The following is a 20,918-nucleotide window of genomic DNA, read 5'->3' as shown; positions in this document are numbered from 1 at the left end:
GCACACCATCAGTATTGCTCTTGGTATGTGAGGATTGTCCTATGATGAGGGGCTGAGTTTATTGGGCCTATGTTCTCTAGAGTTTAGAAGTGAGGAATGAAAGATAAGGGTTGTGGATGCTCTATCACTGAATAAATTTAAACCTAATTGATACATTTTTGGTCTCTCAGGGAATCAAGGGATATGGGGAGTAGGCATTGTAGAGTTGAAGCCCCAAATCAGCCACAGTCACATTGAATGGTGGAGCAAGAGTGTGTACTGCTGCTCCTGTTCTTATGTTCTTAAGTTCCTATGGTTTCAGAGGAGGACAGGTTTTGAACTTCATTGTGATGCTGTTCATGGTTAAATATTCCACTGTGGGGCCAGTCCTCCATTACCGAGTAGCCGTTCTTCATGTGTGTACAAAGGCAGGATGCGCCACCCATAGCCCATCCTCTTCTTAGGTATTGTCCAGGCACTCTGAGAGCTCAGATCTTAATCACCAGGATCGAGGGCCCTGAATAATTGTGCCCTCTCTCACTGAGGCTGAAGGTAATGTCTAACTCCTATCCTCCCCACTGTGAGATTTTCTGACTCAACAGAGTCCTAGGATCAACCCCAGCTTCCTGCTCTGCCCACTATACTCTGGAGGGGTTTGTCCTACAGGTTACTGGGGATTCTTGGTAACTTGCTTGAATTTTTTTGGTTTCAGTTTCCCCAGGAGCTTGTGACGTACGGAGGGAATGGACAAGTCTTCAGTAACTGGGCCCAGGTAAACCTATCACCCAGTGGTTATTGGGACGATTCTGACACAGTCATGGAATCATGCGGTTTATATCAAATGGTGTCCTGTGTATAAAACACATCTTCCTGTAAGTTTTCTTGTCAATAGGAAGGAAGTGCCTGTTGACGTTGTTTAAATGGACTTCCAGAAGCCTTTCAATAAAGTTCCACATAAAAGACTGTTGACAAGAATGAGAGCACATGGAATTGAAGACAACAGATTGCACAGGGTGGGAATTTGTTAGGAGGAAGGGGACAGAGAGTAGAGAGAACAGCAATGCGCCTTCGTTTCAGCAGGTGAGGTCATGGCCACCCATGGTGGAGCAATGAAAATCAGGATGCATGAGAGAATTGGCGAAGTTCAGAGATCGCGGCGGACAGTGGGGCTGGAGGAGGTTAGAGAGACAGGGAGAGGTGAGACATTGATGGGATCTGAAAATGAGAATGAGAAATGTAAAATCAAGGCGTTGCTGGGCTGGGTCAGAGAGCACAGGGGGGCTTATGAGTGAATGGGACTCGGTGGGAGCTCGGATGCGGAGCAGCAGAGTTTTGGACGAGTTGAAGTTTACAGAGGGTGGAAAGTGGGAGGCTGGATAGAACATAGCACACGGTCAGTGTTTAACACTCTAAAGTGGTTGAGCAATCCAATCAGCCGTTGGGGAAACAACAGTCTGGCAGGAAGACCAGCCACACCCTGAGATCAAGTTTCCTTTAAAGAACTGCTCCTTTAAGATGCTGTCACTGCATACTCCACATTCCTCAGGAAAAGACGGATATTAAGAGTTTTCTTTCCAATGGGTTTAATGTGGAATTGAAGTAAAAATAAAACAAAAGTCAGCAGCTGTGGAATGGTTTCCAACTTTTATATATTCCAGGTGTTGTCTCGGAATGTAAAAAAGATAAAACAAAGTGAATGAATACTGGAAGAATTTTTTTGATGACTGTTTAATTGATTGGGATTTCAAACAAGGGAGACTCAATAATAGGGGCATGTCTGTCCCTGACTCAGCTACAAATATATTGGCAGTAGTTTGGTTCAAAGCCAATTTTTTTCCATAAGCGTACACAGGCAGCAATAACATGATGAAGGCGCCCATTGGGTCACTGGGTCCTTTACAGATCCGACAGCAATTCAAGAAGAGCAGACTCACTCCAGGCTCTGGAGTGCTTGACACAAAACTGACTATTTAAACTGACACCAAATTAATGACTTCACTCAGACAGTGACTGGTTTCAGTGGAAAATTGTCAAACTCTGTCTCTAACTCCATGCGGTACCTGTCCTGGGAGTGTTTGATTCCTCTGTGAATGGTGCAGTTGGGGCTGAGATGAAGTTTGTTTTGAGGGACGCTCCTGGGGTTAGATTCAGAAAATCAGCGGTAATGGGCAGTCTCTGCTTGCAAAGCCGGGTTCCGGGGTGTGCCAGGAGCAAATGTATGGGAGGCTTTACCCATGAGTGCCCAATTCAAGGGCACCTTTGTGTAGTTCAGCCATGCCCACTAGTCAGAGGATTGAGACTGATTTAGGATTGCTGTGTGCAGTGAATCGTGGTAACTTGCAGTCTGGGTTGGAATCAAACTCAGCTCCCACAATTGGTAAAAAAGTTAGGTTTAAATTCCTACAGCTCCTGACTTGATCTCAGGGCATCCCCAAAGCAGTTTGCAGCCAATGAAGTATTTTTTGAAGCATGGTTGTCACAAATCGCTGCTGCAGGAAACGTGGCGGCCAATTTGTGCACAGCAAGACCCCACAAACTCAGTGTGGGCAATCTGTATTTCGTGATGACACTTGAGGAGTAATGTTGGCCAGAAAACCTTGTGACTCAGAGGTGAGAGAAATCTACTGTGCTGAAGCCCTGCACTGTAATGATACAATGCTAATGTGATAAATCATGCCGTGTGTGTGTGTATATTAATCATCATCTGTGACTTGTGCTTTTGTGGGACTCATTGCCTGAATTTCCCTCTTCTCTGACTCCCTGACGATTGTGTCTTTTGGATCTCCTTGTTGACAGTTTAGACTGGCGATGCACTATCTGTCCGAGATGACGGAGGAACAGACACTGGTCATGTACAGTGGACACCCACAGGGCTTGTTCCCAAGTCCCCGGAATGCACCGCGTGTTGTTATCACAAATGGCATGGTAAGAATAGTGGCCTCTCTAAGGACCTTGTGTTCTTCAGGATTCCTGATGTTACCACTTTATAGGAAAAGTATTTTCTTCCTTTTTGTTTTCCCCGGCTTCCCTTTGCTTTGCTGTTCCGTTTCATCCAGGCTGTTCTGTCACTCTCACTCTTTCATGCTGTCCTTTATCAATTGCCAGCTCTTCCCAAACCCATGATCACTACCACCTAGAAGGACAAGGGCAGCAGACACATGGGAACATCACCAGCTGCAAGTTCCCCTCCAAGTCATTCACCATCCTGACTTGGAAATATATCGCCGTTCCTTCACTGTCGCTGGGTCAAAATCCTGGAACTCCCTCCCTAACAGCGCTGTGGGTGTACCTACACCACATGGACTGCAGCGGTTCAAGAAGGCAGCTCATCACCACCTTCTCAAGGGCAATTAGGGATGGGCAGTAAATGCTGGCCCAGCCAGCGATGCCCACATCCTGTGAAAAAATTTAAACACGGATCTTCCCCTCTCTCCCCCTCTCTATCAATCTCTCTCTGTTTATCTCATGTTTCTTTCTGTCTCTGTCCCTCTCACTCTCTCTGTCTCACTTGCACCATTTCATGATGGGCCGAATGGCATCCTTCTGTGCTGTAACCATTCTACGATACTATTCCCTCTCTCTTTCATTCTCTTTTCTTGCCACCTTATATCTTTCACACTATTTTTCTCCTTCCCCCTCATTTCAATCTACTTTCTCTTCTCTCTTTTTTATCTTTCCTTCCATTTCTTTCTCTTTTCTCTGGTTCATTGTATCTGATCCTCTCCAACCCTCACCCTACCATGCCTCCTTTCATCTCTCTTTCTCTATACTTTGGTCCCCTCTCTCTTTCTTCCTGAAACAACAACACTGGGTACAAGTTTAGTGTCTGTTTTGTGTATTGGAAATTCTTCCCTCTGCTACTTCCATGGAGGCATCAACCTGCTTAAAATAATAGATAGAAGCATATGAGAGGGAGAAAGAATAGAAGGTTACGATGGTAGATTTAGATGAAGAAAGATGGGAGGAGGCTCGAGTGGAGCATAAACACCAGCACGGACTGTGTGGGCTGAATGGCCTGTCTCTGTGCAGTATATCTCATGTAATCCTATGTATAACAGCGCAGAATGGAATTCTGAGGACAGTGCAAAGCATCAGGATGCTAGCGTTCCACACCATTTCCAATCTCTGTTTCTTTCCCCACAGTTGCTGCATTTCCCAATCTGTAGGGATTATGCGGAGAACTTGCTGCCGCTGTTTGTCAATCTGACAGTTTCTCTTTTCACTCTACTGTGTTCCAGGTTATCCCAAACTATTCCTCGAGGGATGAGTACGAGAAAATGTTTGCAATGGGTGTGACAATGTAAGAGACTCCTCATCTGTCTTCCTCACACTTGGCTACAAATCAAATGAACAGGCAGTTGATAAATGTAAAGCTGGGCAAGTGATGTGTCAGCTTTGGCTCATTAAATAGCACCATCTCTCGCCTCTGAGTCAGAAGGTTCAGGGTTTGAATACGATAGGAGTGCTGCACTGTCAGAGGGTCAGTACTGAGGGAGTGCTGCACTGTCAGGGAGTCAGTATTGACGGAGTGCTGCACTGTCAGAGGGTCAGTACTGAGGGGGTGCTGCACTGTCAGAGGGTCAGTACTGAGGGAGCGCTGCACTGTCAGAGGGTCAGTACTGAGGGAGTGCCGCACTGTCAGAGGGTCAGTACTGAGGGAGTGCTGCACTGTCGGAGGGTCAGTACTGAGGGAGTGCTGCACTGTCAGAGGGTCAGTACTGTGGGAGTGCTGCACTGTCAGAGGGTCAGTACTGAGGGGGTGCTGCACTGTCAGAGTGTCAGTACTGAGGGAGTGCTGCACTGTCAGGGAGTCAGTACTGAGGGAGTGCTGCACTGTCAGAGGGTCAGTACTGAGGGAGTGCTGCACTGTCAGGGAGTCAGTATTGACGGAGTGCTGCACTGTCAGAGGGTCAGTACTAAGGGAGTGCCGCACTGTCAGAGGGTCAGTACTGAGGGAGCGCTGCACTGTCAGAGGGTCAGTACTGAGGGAGTGCTGCACTGTCAGAGGGTCAGTACTGAGGGAGCGCTGCACTGTCAGAGGGTCAGTACTGAGGGAGTGCTGCACTGTCAGAGGGTCAGTACTGAGGGAGTGCTGCACTGTCGGAGGGTCAGTACTGAGGGAGTGCTGCACTGTCAGAGGGTCAGTACTGTGGGAGTGCTGCACTGTCAGAGGGTCAGTACTGAGGGGGTGCTGCACTGTCAGAGTGTCAGTACTGAGGGAGTGCTGCACTGTCAGAGGGTCAGTACTGAGGGAGTGCTGCACTGTCAGAGGGTCAGTACTGAGGGAGTGCCGCACTGTCAGAGGGTCAGTACTGAGGGAGCGCTGCACTGTCAGAGGGTCAGTACTGAGGGAGTGCTGCACTGTCAGAGGGTCAGTACTGAGGGAGTGCTGCACTGTCAGAGGGTCAGTACTGAGGGAGTGCTGCACTGTTAGAGGGTCAGTACTGTGGGAGTGCTGCACTGTCAGAGGGTCAGTACTGAGGGGGTGCTGCACTGTCCGAGGGTTAGTACTGAGGGAGTGCTGCACTGTCTGAGGATCTGTAGTGAGGGTCCAATGCACTGCTGAAAGGTCAGTACTGAGGGAGTGCTGCACTGATAGGGGGTGAGTACTGAGGTAGCGCTAACTGTCGGTGGGTCAGAATTGAGTAAGTGCTGTGTTTGTTGGTGGTGGGGGGTGGGGGTGGGGAGGTGGAGATCTATTTAAGGATCAATAATGTTTTGTTTAATAAAAGTAAAATACTGCAGATACTTGAAATCTGAAATAAAAACAGAAAATGCTGAAAAAGCTCAGCAGGTCTGGCACACCTGGGGAAAGATAAACAGAGTCAATGTTTCGAGTCCGTATGACCCTTCTTCAGAGCTGAAGAGAGGTAGATATGTAAATGTTTTATTTCAAATAGATAAAGCTTAAGAATCAAGACACTTACTAAATGAATAAAGCCTCAATTTACCATGGGTTTTAAACATACAAAATCAAACTTTACTATATAAGTTCAGAGAGATAAAACAATTTACAATATGTATGTTATATTCTAACATTCGGGGTTAGTATGAGGTACATGTGAATTAACAGGCAAACTGTGGTCGAACACACCACATTTCGCTATAAATGACAAATGCGACCAAAACAGATTCCATGGATTTATCAAAGCCCATTTGGGCATTTGTCACATCGTGAGCCAACCATTCTCACTGAAACTTTGTCCTTCTCACGAGGGTTTCCAATCTCCACCTTTGAAAATCTCGCCTTGGAATTCTTTCCAAAAAGTCACTCCAACTCCAATGACTTTCAACAACAGCTCACTTCAAAGGCTTCCATCTCACCTTCTGAGATTACATTCCCCTGGATTTCTGAGTACACTCAAGCATCAACTCACAAGCACAACTTCAGATCTTCGGCCATGCCGAACAGAACACCACTGCTCCAAAGGGGTACCTTTGCCCCAATGGCCCACAACACAGAGTCATCAATCTTCAGCTACCTTGATGGATCTTCCAAGCTTCCCTCGAGCCCACTTCACACAACTACAGCCCTTTTCATGCTTTTGAACTTAACTGGGAACTGTTCCTGTCCTTGTCTTTGTCCCTTACCTCTCGGACATTTTCTGGCTGACTAAAAACTGACTCCAACTGGCTGTTCAAGAAGTGCTGTTCACTGACCCTTGAATTGATCTGGTGACCTATCAAAACACTCCAAAAGGGTTCTGCCCTTGTTACTAGGCAGGAACAAATGTAACAAGTATTGGAACAGCTTATACTTTAAATATTACAATCTCCACAGACTGCTAACTTACATAGCACACAGAATGAATGGATTTTATAACCCTCGAAAGAAAGAAAGTTTCACTACAGTGAAGGTTTCTTCAAAATGGCGTTACAATTTCTTTACAAGAAGTACTTAGCATCATAAGCTTCTAACAAATAGCTTTTACATACTATACAGATAAACTTTTCATTTTGTTTCACAATTACACATATCGTATTATAAAGTTACAGAGGTCTAACCAAAACAAAAGCAAAACATGCAACAAGAAAGATTAGCAGAATTTAAACATCATAAAATTATCATAATTCAGAGTTTATGTTTTCTCTCGCTCTTATTCCCAGTCTTTAATTTGGCAAAGAGTGTTCCATTTAAGTCCACAGCACATTTGTCATCCTTTTCATTAGCCATAGGTGTAATTCTATCTTCAAGCTCATATTCCGAATTCAAACATGGCAAATCCTCATTTTGAGACAATATGGACAAAATGGTTTCATTGTGCATTAACCATTCTCCTTTGATCGAAATCTCTTTTAGCTGTTTCAAGGATGTTATTGAGATGCTTTTTATGTGCACACAAAAGGTTTTCATACTCCTGCTTGGTTTGATCTTTGAAAATATTAAGATTTTGTAGTTTCTCCTGATCCCATTCCAAATGTGTCTTACTTAATGCTCTTCAAGCAACATCGGTCACTTCCTCACCCTGGATTTTTACTTTTAGTTCCATTATTTCAACTCTTTTACATAATTCACGAACCATATCAATCCGCTCATCTGCAGGTTTGTGATGGTCTTTTGTGAACTGTCCACTTACCTGGATTCCTGCTGCTGTACCCCACGTATCAACACTGGAAGCACTTGCAATTCAGTGTCCAAGGTCATTGACCCTCCCAGACCATCTTGTGGTTTCCATCTTTTCAATTGACAATTCTTAGTTTTCAATTCTGCGAACACTTCTGTACTGCCCCTTACTGAGGATGATACATCAGTATAGGTACTTGGATCAATTCTTTGCTTAACTGGCTCACAATTGGGAACAACTCTGGAACTATGACACTCCAACCCAGGTTGTGGAAAATCTATCCTGCCCACTATATCATTGCCCTATATAAAGTCTACATTTGGAATAGGTAACTTTGGAACAATTCCAACCACATTAGGACCCTTCATCAGAGCTCAACTTAAATTTACTCTATGCAATGGGTAAGACACACATGTCCCCTCAATACCCTGTAATAGTACATTCCGATTCAGTGACTTTTCTGGATAAAGAGCCAGATTCTTTGCTAACGATAAGTCTGAGCTGAACTAGTATCTCCCAGGATAACAATTTTTCGAGGTTTCTTCTTGGACAAAAATAGAGGGACTTCCCCTTCCAATACAACCCCTTGTATTTTTCAGGATTTTAAAATTCGTTCATGGGATGTGGGCTTCACTGACTGGGTCAGCATTTGTTGCCCATCCCTAACTGCCCTTGAGAAGGTGGTGGTGAGCTGCCTTCTTGAACCGCTACAGTCCATGTGGTGTAGGTACACCCACAGTGCTGTTAGGGAGGGAGTTCCAGGACACAGTGACAGTGAAGGAATGGCGATATATTTCCACGTCAGGATGGTGAGGGACTTGGAGGGGAATTTCCAGGTGGCGGTGTTCCTATGCATCCGATGCCCTTGTCCTTCTAGATGGTACTGGTCCTGAGTTTGGAAGGTGCTGCCTAGGGAGCCTTGGTGAGTTCCTGCAGTGCATCTTGTAGATGGTACACACTGCTGCTACTGTGCATCGGTGGTGGAGGGAGTGAATGTTTGTGGATGTGGTGCCAATCAAGCGGGGCTGCTTTGTCCTGGATGGTGTCAAGCTTCTTGAGTGTTGTGGGAACTGCACTCATCCAGGCAAGTGGGAAGTATTCCATCACACTCCTGACTTGTGCCTTGAAGATGGTGGACAGACTTTGGGGAGTCAAGAGCTGAGTTACTCGCAGCAGGATCTAGTCTCTGACCTGCTCTTGCAGCCATGATATTTTTATGGCTAGTCCAGTTTAGTTTCTGATAAACCCCTGAATGTTGACAGCGGGGGATTCAGTGATGGTAATGCCATTGAATGTCAAGGGGCAACAGTCTCTTGTTGACCACTGTGCTGTGGTCAGTCCTACTGATACTGTCATGGACAGATGCATCTATGGCAGGCAGATTGGTGAGGATGAGGTCAAGTATGTTTTTCCCTCCTGTTGGTTCCCTCACCACCTGCTGCAGACCCAGTCTAGCAGCTATGTCCTTTAGGACTCAGCCAGCTTGGTCAGTAGTGGTGCTACCGAGCCACTCTTGGTGATGGACAATGAAGTCCCCCACCCAAGAGTACATTCTGTGCCCTTGCCACCCTCAGTGCTTCCTCCAAGTGGTTAAAGCATAGAACCATAGAAAGGTTACAGTGCAGAAAGAGGCCATTCAGTCCATCGTATCTGCACTGGCCAAAAAGAGAAAAAAAGAAACAAGCCGCTCATTTTAATCCCACTTTCCAGCGCCCGGTCTGTAGCCTTGCAGGTTACAGCACTCCAGATGCAGATCCAGGTATCTTTTAAATGAATTGAACGTTTCAGCCTCAACCACCAACTTAGGCCGTGAATTCCAGACACCCACCACCCTCTGTGTGAAAAGATTTTTCCTCATGTCCCCTCTAATCTTCTACCAATTACCTTAAATCAATGCCCCCTGGTAATTGACCCCACAGCCAAGGGAAACATGTCTTTCCTATCTACCCTATCTAGGCCCCTCATAATATTGTACACCTCAGTTAGGTCACCCCTTAGCCTCCTCTGTTCTAAGGAAAACAACCCTAGTCTACCTAATATCTCCTCACAGCTGCAATTTTCAAACCCTGGCAACATTTTTGTAAATCTCCACTACAATCTCTCCAGAACAACATGGTGTTCAACATGGAGGAGCACTGATTCATCAGCTGAGGGAGGGCGGTACGTGGTAATCAGCACGAGGTTTCCTTGCCCATGTTTGACCTGATGCCATGAGACGTCATGGGGTCCATTGAGGACTCCCAGAGCAACCCCCTCCCGACTGTATCCCACTGTGCTGCCACCTTTGCTGGGTCTGTCCTGCTGGTGGGACAGGACATGCCCAGGGAGGGTGATGGTGTTGTCTGGGACATTATCTGTAAGGTATGTTTCTGTGAGTGTGACTATCTCAGGCTGTTGTTCCATTCTCCTGCTATAAAAACATTAGAAGTACTGGGTTCCTCACAACTTTCACTTTCTGGTGCAACGTTCTTTGTGGAAGCCTCTGTCACTTGCACCAGTGCCACTGTTTTAACATCCATTTCCTTTCCTGGTCTGACTTTTTCTAAAGATTCCTTAATTGTTCTTGTTACTGCCACCGTTTTACCATTTAGCTTCCAACAATGGGATTTCAGATGCCCGGCCCTACAGTAATAAAAGCATACTAGTATCTTTACATCACTTTTATCTTCTACCCTATCATTTTTCTTGGCTGGAACATTTTATGCCTCCTCCATACAGCGAGACCACTTTCTGTTCTTCCAGCCTCCCTGTTGGTTTACAAATGGAGATCTACTGCCCCCGCAGCTGCCTACATGATGTATCATACACATCTGCCTAAACCACTGCTACCCACACCCTAGGAACCTTACAAGGGTGACCTAATAGCCATTGGGATGTTATTTGAAAATTCTTCCATTATCATTAGTTCCCTCATGTTCTTAAAATTTCGTTCCAACTTCAGTGATTGAAACTATCGATCCCATAGCACTTCGTTTACCCTCGCAAATTCTACAAATGTTTCACTTGGTCTTTCTTTAAAGTGTGAAATTTCAACTGAAATGCTTCAGGGACAAGCTTATAAGCATTAAGTACTGCAATTTTAACTGTTTCATAATCTGAAGACTGTTCTTCTGAAAGTCTAGAATGCACATCCATAGGCTTCCCAGCCAAAGCACTTTGCAAAATGAGAGTCCATGCGTCCTTTGGCCACATTAGTTGGTTAGCTATCTTTTCAAATGAGATAAAATATCTCAACTCCATCTTCAATGATTTTAAGGAATAATTATATCAAAACTCGGAATGGGACTTGATTCCTCATCCAAACCATTAGACTTTCTTTCGCTCTGTAACGTTAAGTTTTTCTCTAACCAATTCTTGCTGTCTAATTTCTTTCTTCTCTTTGAAACTCCTTGTCCTTATCTCTTTCCTCCCTTGCTAACTTCTCTCTCTGGAATTCAAGTTCAAGCTTTCATATTTCCGCTTCTTTTTCTATTTAAAGCTGCTTTGTTTGCAGTTGAATTCTAGCTAATTCTGCTATCTGGATTCAGCTTTTCTTCATCCAATCTCAGATGCTGTGCCATTAACTCAATTATTTCTGCTTTCTTAGCCCCTGCTTTTAACTCTGACTTTAACTTTTCTCCTAATGTCATTAACCTCGCCTTGGTTAATTGTTGCAAATCATTCGGGGATAAGTCTCCCCTTTCCAAAAAAGTCTTAACAATTGACAAAGCCATTCTGCTTTTCAATCAGTATATTGCAAGTCACCGCGGAAATCTTATAAACCTTAACCTAAGCAAGTATCAGCACTTAGATAGGTTCTTGATTGGTAAGGGGATCAAAGGTTACGGGAAGAAGGTGGGAGAATGGGGTTGAGAAACTTATCAGCCATGATTGAATGGCGGAGCAGGCTCGATGGGCCGAATGGCCTATTTTATGCCCCTATGTCTTATGGTCTTATGGAAAAATAACCAGGGGCAGCTTCTTAATGACCCTACAATGATGTAATTTCCCTCATTAATGGGAGTGGGTAGGTTCCCACAGTCATTCCGCCTGTCTTCTGGGAAATGGCAGAGAGCAGAAATGGAGGTGAGATTTCTGGCCACATATCTCTGCAGTCATTGCATTTGGCGTCCGGTCTCTCTCACATTCTGACTCAGGCCAGGAAAATTCTGGCCTCGGACTTTCAGGACCTTTTGAAGCAGCCTCAAGTTCTTCAAAAAAAAAGTTTCAAAGGTCTGGTTTATTATGCTGGGTTAAAGGGGTTTTACGCTGTGTTGTCCTGTGACTAGTGATGTTCAGCTTCATGTTTTAAGAACCATCCAGACCGATATTCAGAAGACATGGTTCACAGATAGACCTAGCTGTAAGGTACTGGGGACAGTTTAAACAAATTCTTCAGAACTGTCTTAACCTGTGCCATTAAAGTGCCTTGAACTTCAAATCAAATTATTCATTTTATTTGGTGAATGCCAAATAATTTGGTTAAAAAGTAAATGTATTGCTTCCCTGATAGTTGAAAGAAAAAATACTTTTCATGATCACACGATGTCCTGAAGTGTTTTACAGCCAATGAAGTACTTTTGAGGTGAGAGTGGCTGTCCTTGATGTCAATGAGCCCCAGCAAAACTGGAGTCAATGGGAATCAGGGGGAAAACTCTCTGGTTGGAGTCATAACCAGCACAAAGGAAGATGGTTGTGGTTGTTGGAGGTCAGTCATCTCAGCTCTGCAGGAGTTCCTCAGGGTAGTGTCCTCGGCCCAACCATCTTCAGCTGCTTCATCAGTGACCTTCCTTCCATCATAAGGTCAGAAGTGGAGATATTCGCTGATGATTGTACAATGTTCAGCACCATTCGCAACTCCTCAGACACTGAAGCAGTCCATGTCCAAATGCAGCAAGACCTGGACAATATCCAGGCTTGGGCTGACAAGTGGCAAGTAACATTCACGCCACACAAGTGTCAGGCAATGACCATCTTCCACAAGAGAGAATTCAACCATCGCCCCTTGACATTCAATGGCATTACCATCACTGAACCCCCCATGATCAACATCCTGGGGGTTACCATTGACCAGAAACGATATGATGGTGGTGTTTGCCAGGCTGACCAAATCCCAGAGGGAAACTTGGCCAAGCTATCACAATGGTTTTGGAATTTGTATTTATTACGAGCAGGTTTCTGCATTGAAGTCAGAAGTAACGAGTCCACTACCACCTTTAGAGATTTTAAAGATTAAATTAAAACATTTATTAACAAAAGAAAAGAAAACTTAAGCACACAAGATTTCAGTTACACAATTACATTTAGTTTTATAACAGTTCCTTACAAGATTTATATTTAACTAGACTTCCAACTACACACCCCTTTCGGGCAACATTCCAAAATAGATTATTAATCTATAAAACTTCCAGCAAGATTACCACAAGCACCCAAAGTTGCTGCTAGGGAGGTATTTCACTGCTTCTTTCTCCCTCTTTGAGTTATAGAAGGCTATTCCACATGGTGGGCATCACAGTTACAGTCCACACTTGCATGTTCCTGCAGGAGGCAACTGGGAGCTGGCAGGAGTGGGAAAGATGGGCAATGACTCCCCTCCTTACACCAGACCTGACATTGGAACTGGGAATAAGTCTGGGGAGCTGACTGGGCTGTGTGCCCCTGTCTTACAGCAGAGAGGCCTAATACTAATACCGCTTCAGCTATCAGCAGTGGTTCTCACCCAAGCTCTGAGGATATGAAAAACTGAACTAATTTGAGATTTTGTTTGCTCTTTGTCTCAGGTATGGACAGATGACTGCAGGAAGCTACTGTTATATTGGGCCACAGGGGATTGTTCATGGCACTGTGGTAATGTTAATGCTCCTTAAAATCTACCTCATTAGTCAGCATTTAGTCAACTGTCCTAATATCTCCTTAAGCAGCTTGGTGGCAAATCTTGTTTGATAACACTCCTGTGAAGCATTTTGAAACCTTTTCCTACCTTAAGGGCAAATGTATAAATACAAATAGTTGTTGTTTTATATCACTGTGTCCAATCAAGGAGACCAATGGAATGTTGGCCTTTATCTCAATGGGTTTGGAATTCGATTGGGAATGAAGCGATGATTCAGTTGTACAGAGATTTGGACAGACCCCACCTGGAGTAACTGGGTTCAGTTCTGGGCACCGCACCTCAGGAAGGAGAGACAGGCCTTGGAGGGGGTGTAGAGCACAGATTCACCAGAATGATATCCGAGCTGAAAGGGTTAAATCATGAGGCCAGGTTGGCTTGCATTCCTGAGTTTAGACGTTTCAGAGATCAGCTGATCGTGTAATTGCAAATGTCAAAAGGATTTGATAGGGGAGATGCAGAGGCCTGGATTTTTACTTATCTTGCCTGTCCGAGTGGGGGGATGGGGTTGTGATGATGGGGGTGGTGGGGGTTGGAATCAGAGAATTCAGGGGGGAGGTTGGAGGCCTCTAGGAAAGATTGGGGGAGGGGCATCCTGAAGGCAGATTTCTTCAGATGGGCATGCAGACTCCATGAGATAGGCAAAGGCCTCATCTGCCCTCCTGAATCTAACCAAGCCCCCACCCGGGTGTAGCAGGGTGTTCCTGCTCCTTGTCCAACCAGAATTAAAGTTGTAAAGCTGAAGAACAATGAGGTACACAGCCTCATTACCATATTTAAATAGCCACTTCCTTGGAGCAGATTGGACAACCACTCACCTTCCCCCCCTCAATTTAAGCCAGAATTGGGTGGATTTGGGTTGGGATTCTGATTCTTTTAGGACTGTAACTCTCCACCGAACCCAAAATGACCCCTTATTTTGATTAAAACCCCCTCCACCCGAGCAACCATTTCCTCTGGTAGGGTAGGGGGGCTGGGTGCAAATCCAGATAAAGGAGGCAGAAATTTAAAATGAGAGCCAGGGGTGATGTCTGGAAGAACTCAGTCATGCAAAGAGGAGTAGAAATCCGGAACTCTCTCCCACAAAACAGCTGCCGAGGCCGGAGCACTGAAGCCATGAGATCGATAGACTTCTGTTGGGGTAAGGACTTGAGGGACATGGTGGAAAGGTGGTCAAATAGATTTAAGATAAAAATCAGCCATGATGGAATAGAATTGTCTAGAAGGGCTGAATGGCCTTGTGCGTTTTATTTTTTCCCAAACAGTTTAATGTTCTGTCTTTCAGAGAAACGTCACAATGTTTATACTGTTTTCTTCCTTCCAGTCAAGGAGACATAGTGATGTGGGTTGGATGTTTTGAGGGAAACTCCAGTTCAGTGATTTTGTTTCTAAACCAGTAACCTGGCAGGTCTGGACCAGAAAACACAAACAAACTGATTTAAAGTCACACCAGCACAGTTTCAGAAGTTGAACTCAATTTTAAAACCAAGTCTGGAAATAAAAACGTGACCGTGACTATGAAGCTGTTGCATTGCTGTAAAAACCCAAACTGGTTCATTAATGACCCTTTAGAGGGGGGATCTCACTGAGTCTGGGTCTTTATGTGACTCCCGAACCCGCATCAATGGCTTTGATGTTTAACTGCCCTAAGAAATGGCTGAGGCAAGACATTCAATTTATATCAACCTGCCAACGGTGATCCAAGAAGAATACTTAGCTTCATCTATCCAAGGGGGTCTAAGGATGAGAAATAAAAACCAGCCTTCATTACAGCCATGCCCAGATCCGGAGAATGAGCAGAAATATTGTATTTTTCGTTTCGTCTCTGCCAATTCCATTCCAATCCAGCTGAGATGGGTGAACACGTTCATTGCCTCCTGTCTTTGGGAGACTGGAAGTTTTGCAATCGACCCATTCTCGCTGAGAGACAATCCAACACAACATGGGCCGTGTGACAGAGAGACGACGATTATGGATCAGTCTGGAAACTTTCCTCACTCGGTCCAGCAAAACCTCACATCAAGTTTTCAAAATGTAATTTGTTACAGAAACAGAGTAAAATTCGCTCTACACTGTCCCCATCAAACACTCCCAGGACAGGTACAGCATGGGGTTAGATACAGAATAAAGCTCCCTCCACACTGTCCCCATCAAACACTCCCAGGACAGGTACAGCACGGGGTTAGATACAGAGTAAAGCTCCTTCTACACTGTCCCCATCAAACACTCCCAGGACAGGTACAGCACGGGGTTAGATACAGAGTAAAGCTCCCTCTACACTGTCCCCATCAAACACTCCCAGGACAGGTACAGCACGGGGTTAGATACAGAGTAAATCTCCCTCTACACTGTCCCCATCAAACACTCCCAGGACAGGTACAGCATGGGGTTAGATACAGAGTAAAACTCCCTCTACAATGTCCCCATCAAACACTCCCAGGACAGGTACAGCACGGGGTTAGATACAGAGCAAATCTCCCTCTACACCGTCCCCATCAAACACTCCCAGGGCAGGAACAGCACGGGGTTAGATACAGAGTAAAGCTATCTCTACACTGTCCCCATCAAACACTCCCAGGACAGATACAGCACGGGGTTAGATACAGAGTAAACCTCCCTCTACAATGTCCCCATCAAACACTCCCAGGACAGGTACAGCACGGGGTTAGATACAGAGTAAAGCTCCGTCTACACTGTCCCCATCAAACACTCCCAGGACATGTAGACCACGGGGTTAGACAGAGAGAAACGCTATCTCTACACTGTCCCCATCAAACACTCCCAGGACAGGTACAGCACGGGGTTAGATACAGAGTAAAGCTATCTCTACACTGTCCCCATCAAACACTCCCAGGACAGGTACAGCACGGGGTTAGATACAGAGTAAAGCTCCCTCTACACCGTCCCCATCAAACACTCCCAGGACAGGTGCAGCACGGGGTTAGATACAGAGTAAAGCTATCTCTACACTGTCCCCATCAAACACTCCCAGGACAGGTACAGCACGGGGTTAGATACAGAGTAAAGCTATCTCTACACTGTCCCCATCAAACACTCCCAGGACAGGTACAGCACGGGGTTAGATACAGAATAAAGCTCCCTCTACACTGTCCCCATCAAACACTCCCAGGACAGGTACAGCACGGGGTTAGATACAGAGTAATGCTCCCTCTACACTGTCCCCATCAAACACTCCCAGGACAGGTACAGCACGGGGTTAGATACAGAGTAAAACTCCCTCTACACTGTCCCCATCAAACACTCTCAGGACAGGTACAGCACGGAGTTAGATACAGAGTAAAGCTCCCTCTACACTGTCCCCATCAAACACTCCTAGGACAGGTACAGCACGGGGTTAGATACAGAGTAAATCTCCCTCTACACTGTCCCCATCAAACACTCCCAGGACAGGTACAGCACGGGGTTACATCTACATCTAAAAGCCAACACCCGGTTTGTTTCACCCATGGTGAGATTTTCTATTTGCCTCAAGTTCATTCTCTGATTAATATTGGCCAGTTTTGTGCCCTTGATTCATGGACTCAAGAATATGTTTGAAAATATCCCAAACTCAATTCTATTGGACTTTTCCAGTCAACAGTGAGAGAATCCAATTTTCCAATCACCCGGGGATGGATACAAACTCAGTTGGTGGAAGTGTAAACTGCACAATGTGAACAGTTAGAATCTGCCTCAAATAATTGAGATGACTTGGTATTATTTACAGTGCTTTTTATTGGAGACACGTTTTTCTAAGTTGTTGTCAGATCTGTTGATCTTTATTTCTGTGACGCACTATCCATTATGGAGATTATTACACTGTGCAATCAAAGAGACAGGTTCCATTGAATTAAAGATAACCATCACGTGCTGCAGAATCACTTTGACTGATACATTCCTGTTCCATCAGGGTCCGGGGGCTGCCTTTGTCATCAACCCCATGGAACTCACATGAGCCCCCATTGAGAGTAAAGTGAGAGGTGATAGAGACTCAGTGAGGAAAATGCACTGGAGCTCAGGTAGATAGTCTTCAGCACAGAAGCTGTCTACAAGTGAATGCGAATTGGGCTTGCTGGCTAAAGATGGAGGTGATCAAATTTTAAAAATCAGCGCAGAGCAGCATTTCTATGGTGTCTTGCAAGACCTCGGGATGTCACAAAGCACTTTACAGCCAGTGAAGTACTTTGGGAGTGTAGTCACGCAGCAGCCACACACATTTTCACACAGCAAGATCCCAAGGACAGTAGTGAGATAAATTACCAGATCACCTGTTTTCAGAATGTTGTCTGAGACAAACATTGGTCAGGCCTCTGGTCTTCTTCCAGTGGTGCCCAAGGGATCTTTCACAACCTCCTCAGAAGGCAGGCAGGGCCTCAGCTTAATGTCTCATCCAAAAAACAACACCTCCAACATTGCAGCACTTTCTCAGTACTGATCCTCTGACAGTGCAGCACTTTCTCAGTACTGATCCTCTGACAGTGCAGCACTCTTTCAGTACTCACCCTTTGACAGTGCAGCACTCCCTCAGTACTCACCTCTGACAGTGCAGTGCTCCCTTAGTACTGACCCTCCAACAGTGCAGCACTCCCTCAGCACTGATCCTCTGACAGTGCAGCACTCTTTCAGTACTCACCCTTTGACAGTGCAGCACTCCCTCAGTACTCACCTCTGACAGTGCAGTGCTCCCTTAGTACTGACCCTCCAACAGTGCAGCACTCCCTCAGCACTGATCCTCTGACAGTGCAGCACTCTTTCAGTACTCACCCTTTGACAGTGCAACATTCCCTCAGTACTCACCTCTGACAGTGCAGTGCTCCCTTAGTACTGACCCTCCAACAGTGCAGCACTCCCTCAGCACTGATCCTCTGACAGTGCAGCACTCTCTCAGTACTTACCCTCTGACCGTGCAGTGCTCCATCAGTACTGACCCTCAACAGTGCAGCACTCCCTCAGTATTGACCCTCTGACAGTGCAGCAGTCCCTCAGAATTGACCCTCTGGCAGTGCAGCACTCCCTCAACACTGACCATCTGACAGTGCATCACTCCCTCAGTGCTGACCCTCTGACAGTGCAGCACTCCCTCAGTACTGACCCTCTGACAGTGCAGCATTCCCTCAATACTGACCCTCTGACAGTACAGTACTCCCTCAGTACTGACGATCTGACAGTGCAGCACTCCCTCAGTACTGATCCTCTGACAGTGCAGCACTCTTTCAGTACTCACCCTTTGACAGTGCAACATTCCCTCAGTACTCACCTCTGACAGTGCAGTGCTCCCTTAGTACTGACCCTCCAACAGTGCAGCACTCCCTCAGCACTGATCCTCTGACAGTGCAGCACTCTCTCAGTACTTACCCTCTGACCGTGCAGTGCTCCATCAGTACTGATCCTCAACAGTGCAGCACTCCCTCAGTATTGACCCTCTGACAGTGCAGCAGTCCCTCAGAATTGACCCTCTGGCAGTGCAGCACTCCCTCAACACTGACCATCTGACAGTGCATCACTCCCTCAGTGCTGACCCTCTGACAGTGCAGCACTCCCTCAGTACTGACTCTCAACAGTGCAGCACTCCCTCAGTACTGATCCTTTGACAGTGCAGCACTCCCTCAATATTGACCATCTGACTGTGCAGCATTCCCTCAGTACTGACCCTCTGACAGTGCAGCACTCCCTCAGTACTGACTCTCTGATAGTGCAGCACTCCCACGGTACTGACCATCTGACAGTGCAGCACTCCCTCAGAATTGACCCTCTGACAGTGCAGCACTCCCTCAGTACGGACCCTCTGACAGTGCAGCACTCCCTCAGTACTGACCCTCTGACAGTGCAGCACTCCCTCAGTACTGACCCTCTGACAGTGCAGCACTCCCGCTTTCCACCCATATCATTCAATCACTTGCCTCGCCAGCAACACATTTAATTACCTCTTGAACCCTGGTCTGCTTAAATGCCCTTCCCTCAGAACAGAGAACTTCATTGGCTGTAAAGCGCTTTGGGAGGTCTTGAAGTTATGACAGGTGCTAAATAATTGCAGGTTCGTTCTTTTATTTGTGACCTGGATGCCTCCGGCTGGTTGTTTAAAAATGTGGGCTTCGCTGGCAAGGCCAGCATTCGGTTTCCCACCTCAAATTACCCTGTGAGAAATTAGGAATCAACCATATTGCTGTGGGTCTAAAGTCACATGTAGGCAATAGGGAACCAAGCGGGCTTCATGTTTACCATTAATGAGGTTGAGTTCCAGATTTTTTTTATTAACTGAGTTTTTATTAATTAATAGAATTTAAATAGTGGGATTTGCTCCACTAGGGGAGGTGGTGACATAGTGGTACTGTCACTGACTTGTATGCCAGAGACCCAGGGTAATGCTCTGGGGACCTGGGTTCGAATCCCACCACAGCAGATGGTGGAATTTGAATCCAATAAAAATCTGGAATTAAAAGTCTGATGATACCATGAAACCATAGTCAATTACTGTAAAAACCCAGCTGGGTTGCTAACGTCCTTTAGAGAAGGAAATCTGCTGTTCTTACCTGGTCTGAGCCTACATGTGACTCCAGACCCACAGCAATGTGGCTGGCTCTTAAATGCCTTCTGAGCAAGCAAGGGCAATTAGGGATGGGCAATAAATTCTGGCCCAGCCAGCGACGCCCACATCCCATCCATGAATAAAAAAGAATCTATACCCCCAGAGCTTTGGCTTTGGTTTCCAGTTACTACTATACCACTGTCTGCTTACAATAAGGCATGAACAACAAGCATGGCCACATCGTAAGCTCAAAATGAGTGTGTTGAAGAGTTCAAGTCCAGGTCTGTTTGTGTTTCAGCTGACAGTGTTGAACGCAGGCCGACGCTACCTGGGCTTAGACAACCTCAGCGGCAAGGTCTTTGTGACATCAGGACTGGGCGGAATGAGCGGCGCACAGGCCAAGGCTGCAGCCATCATCGGCTGTGTGGGAGTGATAGCAGAGGTGAGTCCATTTCCTGCGCTCTGTGCCACCAACAAATTGCCTCATCTGGTCTGAGAAAACACCAACAAACTGGGAGGGACGGGGAGATGAGGGGAAGTTTTCCTTTACACCCAGGGGTGACCTTCTCTACTATAGCCTTTCCTCCAATGACACTCCATCATTAAGTTAGAAAGGGGGCTGATCGCTGATGATTGCGCAGTGTTCAGTTCCATTTATAACTTATTTGGATACTGAAGCAGCCCATGCCAGCACTCAGCCAGACCTGGACAACATTCAGGCTTTGGCTCCATTGTGGCAGATTGTATTTATGCCACATGAGTGCCAGGCAATGACCATCACAAACAAGAGAGAGAGTTTAACCATCTCCCCTTGATGTTCAATGGCACTACCATCACTGAATCCCTCAACATCAACACCCTGGAGGTTACCATTGACCAGAAACTGAACGTTAAAAAAAATTCATTCATGGGATGTGGGTGTCGCTGGCTGGGCCAACATTTATTTCCCATCCTTAGTTGCCCTTGAGAAGGTGGTGGT

The 20,918-nt window shown here is 45.9% G+C and overlaps 1 protein-coding gene across 1 annotated transcript in view; it reads left to right on the top strand.

Annotated features, from left to right (window-relative positions):
- Positions 1-20,918, top strand: part of uroc1 (urocanate hydratase 1) — a 226,309-nt gene that overhangs the window by 16,020 nt on the left and 189,371 nt on the right. The window contains exons 4-8 of the mRNA XM_041191845.1: positions 692-751; positions 2,776-2,904; positions 4,218-4,279; positions 13,304-13,370; positions 20,238-20,381. Coding sequence (XP_041047779.1) covers positions 692-751; positions 2,776-2,904; positions 4,218-4,279; positions 13,304-13,370; positions 20,238-20,381 — 462 coding nt within the window. The remainder of the gene's footprint in view (positions 1-691; positions 752-2,775; positions 2,905-4,217; positions 4,280-13,303; positions 13,371-20,237; positions 20,382-20,918) is intronic.

The sequence above is a fragment of the Carcharodon carcharias genome, chromosome 7 (assembly GCF_017639515.1).
Source record: "Carcharodon carcharias isolate sCarCar2 chromosome 7, sCarCar2.pri, whole genome shotgun sequence".
NCBI lineage: Eukaryota > Metazoa > Chordata > Chondrichthyes > Lamniformes > Lamnidae > Carcharodon > Carcharodon carcharias.
The sequence above is the reverse complement of the archived record's forward strand: the minus strand, read 5'-3'. Positions and strand labels throughout refer to the sequence as shown.